Source organism: Dendropsophus ebraccatus, chromosome 1, assembly GCF_027789765.1.
Source record: "Dendropsophus ebraccatus isolate aDenEbr1 chromosome 1, aDenEbr1.pat, whole genome shotgun sequence".
Taxonomy (NCBI): Eukaryota; Metazoa; Chordata; class Amphibia; order Anura; family Hylidae; genus Dendropsophus; species Dendropsophus ebraccatus.
In genome coordinates this window covers 164,433,834-164,448,454 of record NC_091454.1, presented here as the reverse complement: position 1 = coordinate 164,448,454, position 14,621 = coordinate 164,433,834, and the positions used below count along the sequence as shown (strand labels likewise).

The 14,621-nt window shown below is 41.9% G+C and overlaps 1 protein-coding gene across 1 annotated transcript in view; it reads left to right on the top strand.

The window, feature by feature from the left end:
• Positions 1-14,621, top strand: part of HOMER2 (homer scaffold protein 2) — a 123,668-nt gene that overhangs the window by 86,612 nt on the left and 22,435 nt on the right. The window contains exon 5 of the mRNA XM_069956611.1: positions 7,180-7,319. Coding sequence (XP_069812712.1) covers positions 7,180-7,319 — 140 coding nt within the window. The remainder of the gene's footprint in view (positions 1-7,179; positions 7,320-14,621) is intronic.

Below are 14,621 nucleotides of genomic sequence, written 5' to 3'. Positions count from 1 at the left end.
GTGCATGGATAAAAGAAGTTTCAAAATGGGTCGGATTTATAAATTTTGACAAAATAATAACATGTCTATAACCATGCACCCAATATACTTCACAGCATGAGTTAAGTGTCAAACACTTGGCACATATCCTGCCTCTAGGTTTTTATTTAGATGATAATAATAAATATGCCCCAATGTGTTTTAGTAACAATATGAATCTCATTATACAAAACATCTGTTAAAAAAACCAATACACATGCACAATCTCACATGTAATGTTCTACCTTAGCCTCCGTTCACATGGAGCAAAATTCTGCCAGAATCCCTGTCATAATGACAGTCTATGGGAGGCGCACGGAATTTCGCCAGTTTTGCTCTGTGTGAACGGAGCCTTATGGTTGTTGGAAACCTGAGCATTCTAGACTGCAACATTGCAGCTGAAAATTGAAAGGACTAAGAAAAGATGTAGATGCTTTCTTATAGATTACAACTGAGGGTTTACATTTTGATTATACTACAATTTTCAACATGATTCAGAATGATTCTTTCTTAATGGTTTTGACTGGGTTCACACTTAGGGTCCTAACAGTCCTCCAGCTGTTACAAAACTACAATTCCCATCGTGCCTGGACAGTCAAAGCCTTAGCTCTGGCTGTCCAGCTATTATGGGAATTTTAGTTTTGCAACAGCTGGAGGGCCTGCATACACACGGAAAGATTATCACTTAAATTTGTATGATATAATGACGTTTTGCCCAATAATCTTTCTGTGTAATAGGGCCCTTAGACTCCATTCACACATCTGTACTTGTGAACAAGACTGTAAATGTGTGGTCCGGTAGGGATCCTGTGGTGGCACGGATCCTTTCATCCACTATAGGCAATTCCATATGGCCAGATTGTGGCCTGAATATGGATGTTTGCACACAGGAATGAATGGGTCCGTATTTGTACATATATCTGCAAAAATTACTAATGTGTAAATATAGCCTTGGTCAGTATTTTTAGCTAAAACTGTTTTTGGATAAAAAAAAAAAAATACTTCAGGTAGCATTTTTTTTAGCCAAAAGCAGGAATGGGACCAAAACAGGAAATGTTGCAGCACTGACCTTAAAACTGAAATTTCATTCACAAGCTTCAATAAGACATGGTGCAGACAAATCTAGGGAACGTGTGTCAAGCACACAGGACCGTGCTTTTCCTAGATCCAAACCATAGGTTTTTTTGTGGTTTTTTTTTTTTGGAGGGGGGGGGGGTTGCCACTACAGCAAGTGCTAGCTCTTCGGACAACACAACAAGTTTTACTATTACTTTTACCCAAGTTGATGCAAAAAAGTCGTTATAATTTTTTAAATCTAAATGAACAGTAGATGTGGAATAAAGCAAGTTTAATAATATAGATTCATTTTTTTGTTATCATGCTGTAAAACAAAGCTGTACTTACCAGAAATCCAGGTCTAGTCTCCTGTAGGCAGGATTTCTGACTTGTGCTGGTTGGAAAAAACAGACTAAACAGCAATTCCGGCCAGTACAGAGAGTCACGGCCCAATGTGTCCTTCAGTCACATGACTGCCTTCTCTCTGTGAGTGCTCAGATTTTCCATGATAACTAAAAAAAAAAAAAAAAAATTCAAACTTACTTTATATCAAATCTACTAATGATTTACATTTTGAAAGATATAACGACAGTGACACTTTAAATGGTTAAGAATTTATGGGATGAGTTTTTATCATGAACACATTGCTTAATCCTTCCAGATCTCCTTATTATACAGAGTGGTCCAAAAAAATGTATCCACTGTTTAAAAGTCCATAACTTGCAAACTAATTGACGGTGTTGTCTCATATTTGGTGAAAGTTTAGCTTAAAGTCCAACTTAAAGATATCACTGTAGGTGTTTGAAATGGTCACCATTCACATCCACACACAAACGATGCCGCCGAACTGCAGCACGAACTACTGACTGCAACGTGTTCAGTTCAATATTTGCACATGAATGTACGATGGATTCTCGAAGTTCATCCAATGTGCGTGACTTTTGTCGATAAACAACGTCCTTTAGTGTTCCCCACAGGTAAAAGTCCGGAGGAGCTAAGTCTGGGGAACGTGGTGGATACTCCACAGCACCTCTACGGCCTATCCATCTTCCTGGCAGATTTTCATCGAGATACGCCCTAACACTATGTTGGTAGTGGGCTGGGGCACCATCTTGTTGAAAGTAACTGACTTCCTTTCATCGAATGTAAGCCTTGCACCAGCCATGTTTACTCAAGTAACTAGGTGCAACTACGAACACAACACAGACTATCCGGCGACTGTCATCTGGCAAAACAATACAACGCTTATGTGGTGACTGTCGGAACTCCAAACTAGTACATTACCAAATATGAGACAATTCCGTCAATTAGTTTGCAAGTTATGGACTTTTAAACAGTGGATACATTTTTTTGGACCACTCTGTATATACACCATGTAGATCACGGCTGATCACTGTACAAAAACCAATATCTTGTCTGGGATTATACACTGTTTAATGGACCTGGTCCCTCTCATCTTTACAGATCATTTAACAGCTTGGTCTCCAGATTTTTCTGAATCTGCCAAATCGGAAGTCATACTCTAGTTCCATCCTTATTAACACTGTTCCATAAAACAACATGAAAGCCTGTAAATCCTTCTGTAATTCCTATCATTTTTACAGCTTACATACTGACAGGCAAGGATTTCTTTTAGAGGATGCCTGCCTCTGAAATATATCAAATCATTCCCCCAGTAAAAATGTAAAACTGCAATTTTAGGCTGCGTTTACACTACGTATATTTCAGTCAGTATATTTCAGTCAGTATTGCAACCAAAACCAACAGTGGATTAAAAACACAGAAAGGATCTGTTCACACAATGGTGAAATTGAGTGGATGGCCGCCATATCATAGTAAATAACTGCCACTATTTCAATATAACAGCCGTTGTTCTAAAATAACAGCAAATATTTGCCATTAAATGGCGGCCATCCACTCAATTTCAACATTGTGTGAACAGATCCTTTCTGTGTTTTTAATCCACTCCTGGTTTTGGTTGCAGTACTGACTGAAATATACTGACTGAAATATACATTTACTGACTGAAATATACGTAGTGTGAACGTAGCCTTATTCTGTGTATTGTATACTCAATTCTCTCATTGTCTGCAATCCTTCTTTGTGTTAACCCAGGGTTTCCGCACCTTGTTACAACTGGGGAACCTCTGAAACAAAAAATAGTTTTTTTTTCCATTTTTTCAAATAAGGAAAAAAAGGCTAAATAACACAATAGAAATAAGACAAGAGGAAAAAAGAAGCTGAGAGGATGGCACCTCGTGTAATCCGGTTACATGAAAATGTGGGAATTAAAAGTATAGGTGGACTCTCACCTTTTAGCCCCTTGGGCTTTGTGCGTATCACCCCACTTTGGGGTAGCTTGTAGCGTCGGATGGTGACTGCCGGCCGAAGGATCCAGGAAACGGGACTTTCCCAGTGTCGGGACCCGTGGTTTCATGCAGTGGAGGGAAAAAAAAGTACCTGGGTAGGTATCCTGGCACTGCCAAAAATTCCTTCACAACAAGTGGAGTATAAAACATAAAATGGCTTATTTATTGGATAAAATCAGTAAAAATGTACATAAAGTAAGCAATTACGCGTTTCCTGATGCAATCTGATGAAGGGAGATGCAACTCCCAAAACAAGTAATTGCTTATTTTATGTACATTTTTACCGATTTTATCCAATAAATCAGCCATTTTATGTTTTATGCTCCACTTGCTGTGAAGGAATTTTTGGCAGCGCCAGGATACCTACTCAGGTACTTTTTTCTGCTCTCCACCGCAAATAACACAACAGACCTCACACCGTAAAATTAATCCAGACATCAGAATTTACAACCAGTTCAAACCTTAGATGCCAAAATTCAGTCCCCAACAAAATTAATTTCCTGCATGTCAAATCCCACAGATATAAAAAGTCACAATTTCAGAAGTTAATTAAAGTGATGCTGTCACTCCCATTTGGGTAGGTGAAGTTTTTGGAAGCATCAGCTAGTGTTTCTGCTCTACATTACCAAAATTCCTATGTAAAAGGTGTCATTGTCATCTATTAGGTGCAAAAAGGCTTCTTATCATTGGTGGACTGTGTCAGAGTCCCCTCTCCCAGTCTTTGTCTAGTGCCGTAATACACTACTTGTGATGTTACCAGGGGGGCGATCCTAATGCAACAAGCGCTGGACTGATGTGGCACCTTCCACAACACACAGTGCATCTCAGCTAAACATATACAAGGCTGTGTAGAGGATAGGTTAGAGTCCTATTCCAAGCCATTGCCCTGGTCACTGTTGGTAGTACCTAGAATAGGCATATGAGTGTCAGAATATAGACCATAGAGCAGAGTTTGTATTTTTCACTTAACTGGAGTGGAAAGAGCACTATGAGAATAAGGCAAGTCAGCAGAGGCAATGTGACTCTTTGACCAATGTTTTGCCAAGAAACCTTGGATCTTTGCATTATGTGGCTGTTGCTTTATCATCAGAAATCGCCTACCTAAAATTGTATGCAAAGGGAATGACCTCTTTTAGCAGGGTAATGTGCCCAGCTACACGTCCAAAAAGGATTCAAGAGCAGGGTTGCACAACATGCAGCATTCCAGCCTTTGCAAAAGTACAATTCCCATCATGCCTGGACAGTCAAATGGCATCCAGAGATATAGTCTTGCAGTAGCTGGAGGGCTGCAGGTGGTGCACTACTTATCTAGCACGCAGGGCCGATTCTAGGCATTCTGCTGCCTGAGGCGAAACCTGAAATGGCGCCCCTTCTCCCACCAAGCTGATTGAAAACCATAAGTAAGGCATGTTAACTTAAAACCTGTCGCTTATAATAAATTCCCACACAATCCTGCTCCACCATAATTTGCCATTTTTAGGCACTACCTATCATCCTGGGTGAGGACAACATAGAAGAGGTTTCAAAGTTTCCAAGTTTTCAGTACTGTATACCTCCCCTCTCTGTAGTTGTTCATATGAAGGCAGTATACGGCACTTAGCAGGTCATATGATAGCAGTACACGGGCACATGGCAGGTTATCAGTATACATAGTAGTATACAGGCACACAGCTGGTGACATTTTGATGATAAAAATAAAAACTAAAACACTCACCTATCCACACCTACAACACACACACACACCTGTATAACATACAGTGCACCCAATATACACATATCACACAAGCACAATGTTGACATGACACACACATACACATTTACACTTGCCTTTCATGCAGAGCAGGGGTCAGGGGTCAGGTCTGTAGGGGAGGGAGATGTATTCTATACAGGGAGCTGCACTATATCTGCAGACAGCCCGTTCTCCCTTACCGTCCCGACATGTGCTGCTAACCCGGAAGCAGGAGGCCTGTCAGAGGGGAGAGAGGAGAGAGGGGGTAATTCTTAAGGAGGAAGGTTACTTAAGGTGGACCAGGCACTGGGACACATCGGCCAGAAGCAGCATTTTCACAGTACACTTTGCTGCTGCTTGCTGGCATTAAAGCAACTGCAGGGGGGCCCCCTTGGGGATGGAGGCTCGGAGTAATTGCCCTGTTTGTCCCACTTCCTTCCTTAACGCAGGCCCTGCTCATATGTCCTACCCCCTGCTGCGCTCTGTGTATAGCTGTGCTGTGGCAGATGTCTGTATGTAACTGCTGCACTCACCTGCCGATCTCATGTGCAGTGGGGCTGAATTGCTGAGCTGTAATGGTCATGTGGATGAAGTTTGTCCTCGGGGAGACAGACGCTGTGTCCCACAAGCACAGGGGCGCTGTCTAAGTCCAAATTGGTTGACAATGTGCAGGTATGGCGCCCCTGTCAGGCAGCTAATGGGAACATATCTGTGCTTCTGGGACACAGTGTCTGTCTCCCCGAGGACAAACTTCATCCACACGACCATTACAGTTCAGCAGTGGAATTCAGCCCCACTGCACATGAGATCGGCAGGTTAGTGCAGCAGTTACATACAGACATCTGCCACAGCACAGCTATACACAGAGCGCAGCAGGGGGTAGGACATACGGGTGAGAGTGCTGCTGAGGGGTCCGAGGACGAGGGGGTCATGTGGGGCCACAAGTGATATTCACCCCAGCCGGACCTCCGATCCTCCCTGCTGATTACTGCTGCTTTTGGTGAGTGAGGATAAAGCATGGGCAGCGGAGGCTTTATAGATCGCTGCTAGAGCGGGGGATGGTTAGGAGTAAACTTAACTAAAATGACAACTAGGGGGAAGATTATGCCGCCCCCTTCAGGACTGCAGAATCTGCCGCCTGAGGCAGAATTCTCATTCCGCCTCATGGCAGAAGCGGGCCTGCTAGCACGTAATGATATAAGAAGGAGTCCCAATTAAAAAGGTTATCTGGGATTAAAAAAGCAGTTTACCAAAACTTTTTTTATTGCCCCTGCCCCCCACAACCCGCACCCCCCGCTAGGCGCTAGCGCGTATACTCGCCACAGGTGATCGGTGTCCCCTTCATTCTGGTCCCACAGCACCATTCAAATCCAGGGCATGCTCACGTGACCCGCTCCTGTGACTCCTCTTCTGTCTCCTGTGATTGAATGTTAAAAGTCACGCTTTACAATGCATTTTCTATGGGAGAGCTTGACTTCCAGCATTCAATCACAGGAGACAAAAGAAGGGTCACAGGAGCATATGACATGAGCATGTGCCATTTTTGAACTTTGCCGCGGGACACTGGTGCCTATGCTCACACCACAGGTGATCAGAGTCTAGCAAGGGGGCCGATAACAAAAAAAACTGCTTCTTTAACATAGCTGCTTTCTTCCCAAAACAGCGCCACCCTTATATTCGTTTTGTGCGTGGTACTACAGCCCAGTCTCATTGAAGTGAAAGAAAGAATGCTGTATTAGCACACACAACCAGAGGACTGGTGTTTTTTTTTTGTTGTTGTTTTTTTTTCTTTTAATAGAAGAAAACAGCTGTGTTTTTCTACCCATGGGTTACCCTCCTAAAGGAAAGTTCCAAAAATATTTCAACTGATTTTAGCCACCAGGTGGAAGCCAGCAGATGGCAGAAGGTCATGCTTTCCATTTATCTCTATATCTAATAAACCTATTTTAACAATATATATTTGTATTATGCAGGGATTTTTAATTGTAAGTTTTCATGTACTTTCAGGAATCTGGACGGGAAACTCCATCATCTACTCGACAATCTAGTGTGAATGGGACAGATGATGAAAAGGCTTGCCATGGTGCCCCTCCTGACTCAGAGCTGAAGACAGAAAATGATAAACTAAAAACTGCACTAGCTCAAAGGTAAATTCCATGTAATGATTTTGTATTGGCTTCATGTTTTTTGTTGACACTGCAGTTATCATTTTCATTATTTTGTTCAGTATTTGTACGCCAAAGTCTAGAGTGGGTCCCAAACCTATTTGCGTACAGATCTATCCTTTTTTTTCCTCTGTAGGTTCACTTCTGAGTTTGGCCAACAAATACTGAACCAAAATACTGACAAAAATACTGCTGTGTGAAGTAGGCCTTAAAGTGTACCTGTCATGACGTATAAATATTTTTTTAAAAAACCCTGAAAATATATAGTTAACGCTTGCCTTGTGTATGCTGCCCATTGTGATTTAGTTTCACCAGTGTACGGGCCTTTTTATTTTTTTTTTATTTTTATTTTTTTTTAGAAATTCCATTTGCCTTAGCCAGGAGATCAGTTGGTTTTCTCAGTTGCAGCAGTGTACAGGGCCATGCACAGCCACTGGCCATTCAGCATTTAGCCTCACTGGGCCAGTCTGTGCAGAGCAGTGGGACAACTGACCTCACTTCCTGCATTTGGTCTCTCTTCTGCTGTTACTAAAGACAAAATGGCCTTAGTGGCGGTGCCTCAGCTGCAGTTTTCCATCTAGTGAGACACCTGGTGGCTGAATTTATAGCATTGTATGTCATATACAAAAAAGGCAGTAAAATAAATAAATTGCATAAATAAACATTATTTATTAGTAATGACAGTGCTTATTTCAACGGTCAGTATCTACTGCATCTCTTTTCATCTGACTTTGGTTATAAATAGAATAGCACTGCAATATTTTGAGCCTAGAGCTTCTTTAAATCTTGAAGGGACATGGTCACCATTTATCCAGAAGGCAAAATGCATTACGATTTATCCCACGAGCTGTAGCTTCAGCAACATTTCCCTGGAAAGTCGCAGTAAATTAAGGTGACATTGCTCACTGCTCACATGAGGTATAGCAGCAAAGCCGTAAGGAATCATTTATTCATAGCGCTGAACATACCGTTGTCTTTGTCTTAAATCTCTGTATAAAATTTGCTTTAGGAATCTGACATTCTTCTGCTAAAGAAATCTTTATTAAATTGTTGACATTTGTACCAGAAAACATTATCGCCCTAGAGTTGCTAAAATATCCTGCTTGGAGGTCCAGATGGAAAAAGCCAGAGAATGTATTTGAATTGCCTTATTATTGTGCTGTAGTTTATTCATACCGTGTTGTGAATATTTGATACCATGATCTGCAGTTTCATGAAAAACAGCTGAGATCTGCCTTGTTTTATATTCAGAAAATCTAAAGACTTAAATGTTTTACTTCTTACTCCTTCTTATTCAAATGCAACTCACACTTTTCTGCATATAGAGTCTGTATTGTTCCTTAAATTGTCTTTATTTAAAGATTCATTACAGAAGATTCCACATTCTAAACCATAATCTAAACCATAAAATCCATGAGTCAGTATCTTTTAGGCTAGGGCAACTAACGGTGGTATTACACGGGCCGATAGGGGCCGATAATACCTGTAAACGAGCAGCGAACTGCTAGATCGTCGCTCGTTTACTGGGCCTAATACACGGCCCGATAATCGTTTAACAAGGGCTGCAAGGACATCGTTACCGATGTCCTTGCAGCCCTTGTTTAAACTACATTCATTACCTATCTACGCTCCAGGGATGCTTCTGCGTTCCACTTCTCCGCAGGTCCCGCACGTTCTATCAATATATTAGGGGTGTACACCTTTAAAGGTACAATTTAAAGGTGTACACCCCTAATATATTGATTTAACTTACCGTGAGGGTGGAGAATTTTTTGTCTGTGGTGAAGACACGGATATTGGTTAATTGTCTTTCCCGCACGTTCTAGCTTCAGAGTGGCCTCCCAGTCAATCACAGGCCATGGCCTGTCAAATCCCTAACGTTCGGGTTTGGACGAACATTGCTAAACTTAACCATGTTAGCTTCTACTCTCACCACACATGCCACATGTGTGAGCCCTGATCTGGAAAATTATGTCACTATGAACTCCTAGACTGGTTCTGTTACACATTATTTTTATATATAATGACGTGCTCCATGAACTGTACCATTGTCTCCAAATGAACTGTGCCACTGTGCCCCTAATTTACTGTAAAATGCTACTGCCCTCTAGTGTGCTGTGCCACTGGCCCTTTAATGTCTTGTACCACTAATGAACCATGCCATTGTGGCCCAATCTGTGGCTCTCCAACTGTTGCAAAACTACAACTCCCACTATAACCTGTCAGTAGGGCATAATGGGAGTTGTAGTTGGCCAACACCTGAAGAGCCACAGATTGCCCCCCCCCCCCCCCCCCAGGTAATGCTCACCTGCCCTTTTTTCTACATTGCACCAGTGCTCTGACCTCTTCTGATGTATTTCAGGGAGAGCTTATTGCGCTGTCCACATCACTAAGGAAGTACTGAGCAGCAAGACACTGCTTCTTGCTCCTGCCAGCACTCAGCTTTTCAGTTGTATCAGCATTGTAAGGATGTTTATACCATTGAATAGAGAAAAAGTAGCTTACATATTTTAACAGCCAATTCAGGGGAAAACATGTGTTAGTGTGTGCTGGTATAAGGGCCTGGTCATATTTGCAACTGTAGCACCCCCTGTTGTTACACCACTAGTTATTAAACAGGCTAATGTGTGTACCCTATTTATATGGTATATTTTTATAGTATCAGTGTTGTATAAGGTTATAACACAGGTTTAAACAACTAGTTCTTTGCACCTTTTAGAACACAAGACATAAAAGGCAAAAGCTATCATCCTATACCACCCACCTGGAAAACCTAATTTTGTCAAGCAGTCACATAACCTGTTTCTGCAGCATATACTTTCTAATACAGTGTAAACCATACAAGAAATAAAAGAATGGCTAAAACATAAAAGTGTAACTGAGGGCAGAAGCTAACAATGCTGTTTTTACCTTCTAAAGCTTCTTACTGATGTGCACACTGAATAAGGGCAAATGTATTAATACAACCAATGGAAGATATCACAGCCCTGCGTAACAGAGGGCCCCATACCAAAAATCAGAAGGGACTCCCCATTATGGAGCTGGGTTTAGGCACTCAGGACAGAGGAGCTTAGTGTATGTTTTCTCCCCCACACTCTTTCCACAAATTCTGCAGACAGTTCTCCACCCGTTTTGTGGAAGCAATTCTGGAGATCCCCTACTGTCCTCCAGTAGGTTGCAGCTGTAGTCTTTATTAGCCGTCATAGCAGAGCAGTGCCTCCCCATGCCATTGGGGATTTGTATTGGAAATGCTCCTACTAGGAGGACTTGTGATTGTGTCCTATGGTGACACCTAAGTGGCACTTGACAGAGCTGCTCAGCTTTCATGGCACAGATTTCAACTGCAACCTACTGGAAAAAAGTGGGGGACCTCCAGAATGGTACCATTTTTATAAATGGAGCTTATGTGTCAAAAACTAAATGTTCTGTTTTTGCATAGAAATATACAAGACCTGGTCTCCACAGCAATCCAGCCTTTCACCTGAGACTTGGTTGGTTGCTATGAATCACTGCTCATTTGCATTCACTGTGCAGATTTAATCAAATAAGCAAATCCTCCTATGTGTTCAGGTAAAAAAAACTGTAGTTTTCCCAAACACTTAGATTTCTAATTTATACAGCAGGGGTGATTGCTTATGATGAGTCATAGTGTCTTTACTATTATTTGGATTTTAATAGTGCCCTTAGATTGACTCTCCTGAAGATCCCCAACTCTTCTCCACTAGATTGCAGTTGAAAGCTGTGCTACCCATTACATTTAAGCAGCCCTGCCACTTGGGTGTTTCCATAGGAGGTACAATATAGAGCTCTAGTGAGACCACACCTGGATTAGAACAGACCACCAGCAGATGTGGTGGGTAAATCTAGAGTAAACTGAATGTAAACCTGCCTGGGATATACATATAACTATCCTAAAGGCCCTATTCCACGGAACGATTATCGTCCGTATTCGGCCGATATCGGCCGCTACGGACGATAATCGTCCCGTGGAATAGAGTGCAATGATCAGCCGACATAGTTTATGTCGGCTGATCGTTGCAGTCGCTTGTTTTTCAACATGTTGAAAAACAAGCGACTGATATAGCAGCGATCTGCTGCCAGCGCTCCGTTGAATAGGAGCGACGGCAGCAGACGCCGCTATATCCTATGGGCTGCCCGGACGATCAGCGATCACCCGGGCAGCCCCCCCCTCCCGCAGCGGGCGGCGGCGGCAGCGAGCAGGCAACGAGGAGCAAACGAGCGCTGAGAGCACTCGTTTGCTCCTCTTAACGACCCGTGTAATAGGCCCTTAAGTTAAAAAAAAAGAAAGTTATCTGTAGCCAGACTAGATAGAGCAAGGCAGTCTTTTTCTTCTGTCAGTTTTTTTAAGTTTCTGTGACCTATACACCTATCAGCACACTTAGCCATTTATGGACCATGAAAAGGCAGGGTAAAACAAGTTGTTTCTATGATAAATGCAAGCATTTCTTTTCATAATAATAATAATAATAAATAATATAAAACCTTGGTCTCCAAACACCTTCGAACAGTTCGGTATTCGAACCACATTTTCCCCTGAAGTTTTGTTGAGTACTCAAACATTGCCAAGTACTCCTCTTGGGCTCCTCCCTGGGTAGTTCCTGGGTGCGCTCTGCAAATGTTTTGCATCCCACTTTACCCTTTCTCGCTGGACCTGAAGCACAAAGCCTAGAGAGAAAGGGGTTAGGTGAGATGCACAGCTGGGTATTCCTGGGTGTCCCCTGCAAAAGGGGACTGGTTACCCGGAGCTCTGTGCACAGGGACGTCCTCCCTCCCCAGGTGGCTGGCGTGTTCCCTATGCAGCGAGCACGGTGGCCGCCTAGGGGAGGGAGGACCTCCCTGTGCAATGAGCTCTGGGTCACTCCATCACTTTTTGCAGAGGGCCCTTAGGTATGCCCAACTGTGCATCCCACTTAACACCTTTTTCTCTGGGCTTCAGGCCCAGCAAGAAACCTAACCTATGTCTGGCAGACTGAGCAGGAGGTTCAGGAGCAGAGCCCAGTTTAGGATGAGAACTCCTATCATTATGAAGACATTCCCCACTCATTTACAGTAAGGAGTCCAGAGGAGGTAGGTGGTGATGTTATTGGATCAACACGTAACTCTTTTACACTCTGTAGGCTGGGCGCTCTACACCTGACACACAGAGTGTCAAAACCAATTAAACACACTTACATTTACATGGGAAAACACAGCTTGGTTATTAAACAGCTACTTATGCCATTTTATAAAATTATTAAAGGAGTATTCCCCTCAAACATAAGTTTTTTAATATGTTATGTATTGCACCATTGCTGCCCATGGTGAGACTAACAATTCCTTCCATACCTATTATCAATTTAGTCTCCTTCCCACAGTTCTAAGCCTGCTTCTTTCTGCTAAAAACACAGATCTGTGTGTGAGCCTTTCCCTTTGTCTCCCCCTCTACCCCCTTCCCTACTGAGACAGCTGATGTAAACAAGTTTCTCAATGGCTTTATCTGCAACATTGTAGCTTCTTTGTAAAACTGGGAGCAACTTGACCCCAGAATAACCCTTCCAGCATTACAAAAAAAGTTACAAAGTTGCAGATAAAGCCAGCAGGGGACTTGTTTACATCAGCTGTCTCAGAAGGGAGGGGGGAAGGAGGGGGAGACAGAGAGAAAAGCTCACACACAGATTTTTGTGTCTTCAACAGAAAGCAGCAGCTGAGAGCGGGAGAAAGTGACTGAATAGACAATAACAAGTATGAAATAAATTGTTAGTCTCACCATGGTCAGCAACATATCAAAATTTATGTTTGAGGAGAATACCCCTTTAAAGTTGTATTACATTATAAAGTTCTGTAATGGAATCGGCCAGTGTAACTGGTTGTGTACTCAACAATGAATTGTTTTCTTTCTGTAAATAATATGGCTTACAAATAATTTCAGTCTAGGTTTTCAGTGCTATATTAATCAGGTACACTAGGATACATGAACTTTGAATATGTTTTCAATGTACCATGATAGATAGATATAGATATTAGATGTATATATAGATATAGTTAAAACAATGTAAAAATTCCTATCCAAAGCTTTCTTCCCATAGTGTCTTTCTAGACAAAATAACGACCGTTGTTTCTAAAATAATGGCTGAAAATAATGTTCATGAACAGTATGTGCGGCTGTCATTTTAAAAAAAAGCTGTTTTTTTTTCTGCCTAAAAAAGACGTGTGAACATAGCCTTAATGTGTATGAGCCGATTAGCACTGACTGTCTTCAGTACTAATGTGTCTAATACGACATATAACATGTTCTCTTCCCTTCCTTGTATAAGATGTTTTACTTTGGATCGATGTATAATGCCTACGAATGACAGAATTCAATATTTGACTTTTGAGTCAATTAACATTGTTGTGTAAAGAAAACAGGCAAGAACAGTGACTATATAGTCTGTATACTACATGACTACCTTGCAGGAGATGAGTTTATTGCACCATAAATTGTACAATTATTTGACACTGTGAACAGAAGATTAGAATTACTGCAATGCCGATCAATACTGACACTTGTTGAAGTTGTAACTGTGATCTTACAGATGCCAGAAAGTAGTTTCATTAGAAGTGTGTTCAATACTGTAGACACTGCTTACAGAGCTGCTGCTACAAACTATGAATTGCTGTCTAATCAGAGCAAGGACACACTTATAAGAGCCGGATTTCTTTTTCTCTCTTGTAGTTCTTAATTACAGTATGTAGAAAACTATTTGAGACTGATATAGATAAAAAAAAGTTTTTGTAAAACTTCATAAAGTGGAATGGAAAACGTGATGGATACATTCTCAGTTAAAGCACAAAAGCTTGGTGGTTACATTAACACTAGGTGCTATGGGAAAATTTTTCCAGCAAATACAACAAGCGCTGTCTGTTGGGTCCAGCACACTGCTCCCAGGACCATCCCAATCAGGTACACAACTTGTCACACTTCAGCCCTAACCAACTTGGCCACTCCTCCAAGGCTAGGTATCTCACCAACATCTCCAAAACTAAACACAACTGTGCCATACACTGCTACGGTTGCAACACTACTCCCTCACCCCAGGACTACACTAGCTTATCTTGTCCATGATGACCAGACTCCTGGTTCTTCAGAGACGTGCCCTAAATAGCATGGGTAACCCTCTTTCACAGCTTCACACCCTCATTTTTTAGTCCTCCAGTCCCTCCCCTTTTGTTTCAGAAGGGCAAGCTAGAGCTGGTGTTACATGGGATGATTTTTCATCGATTAACGATAAACAATCTCAAATG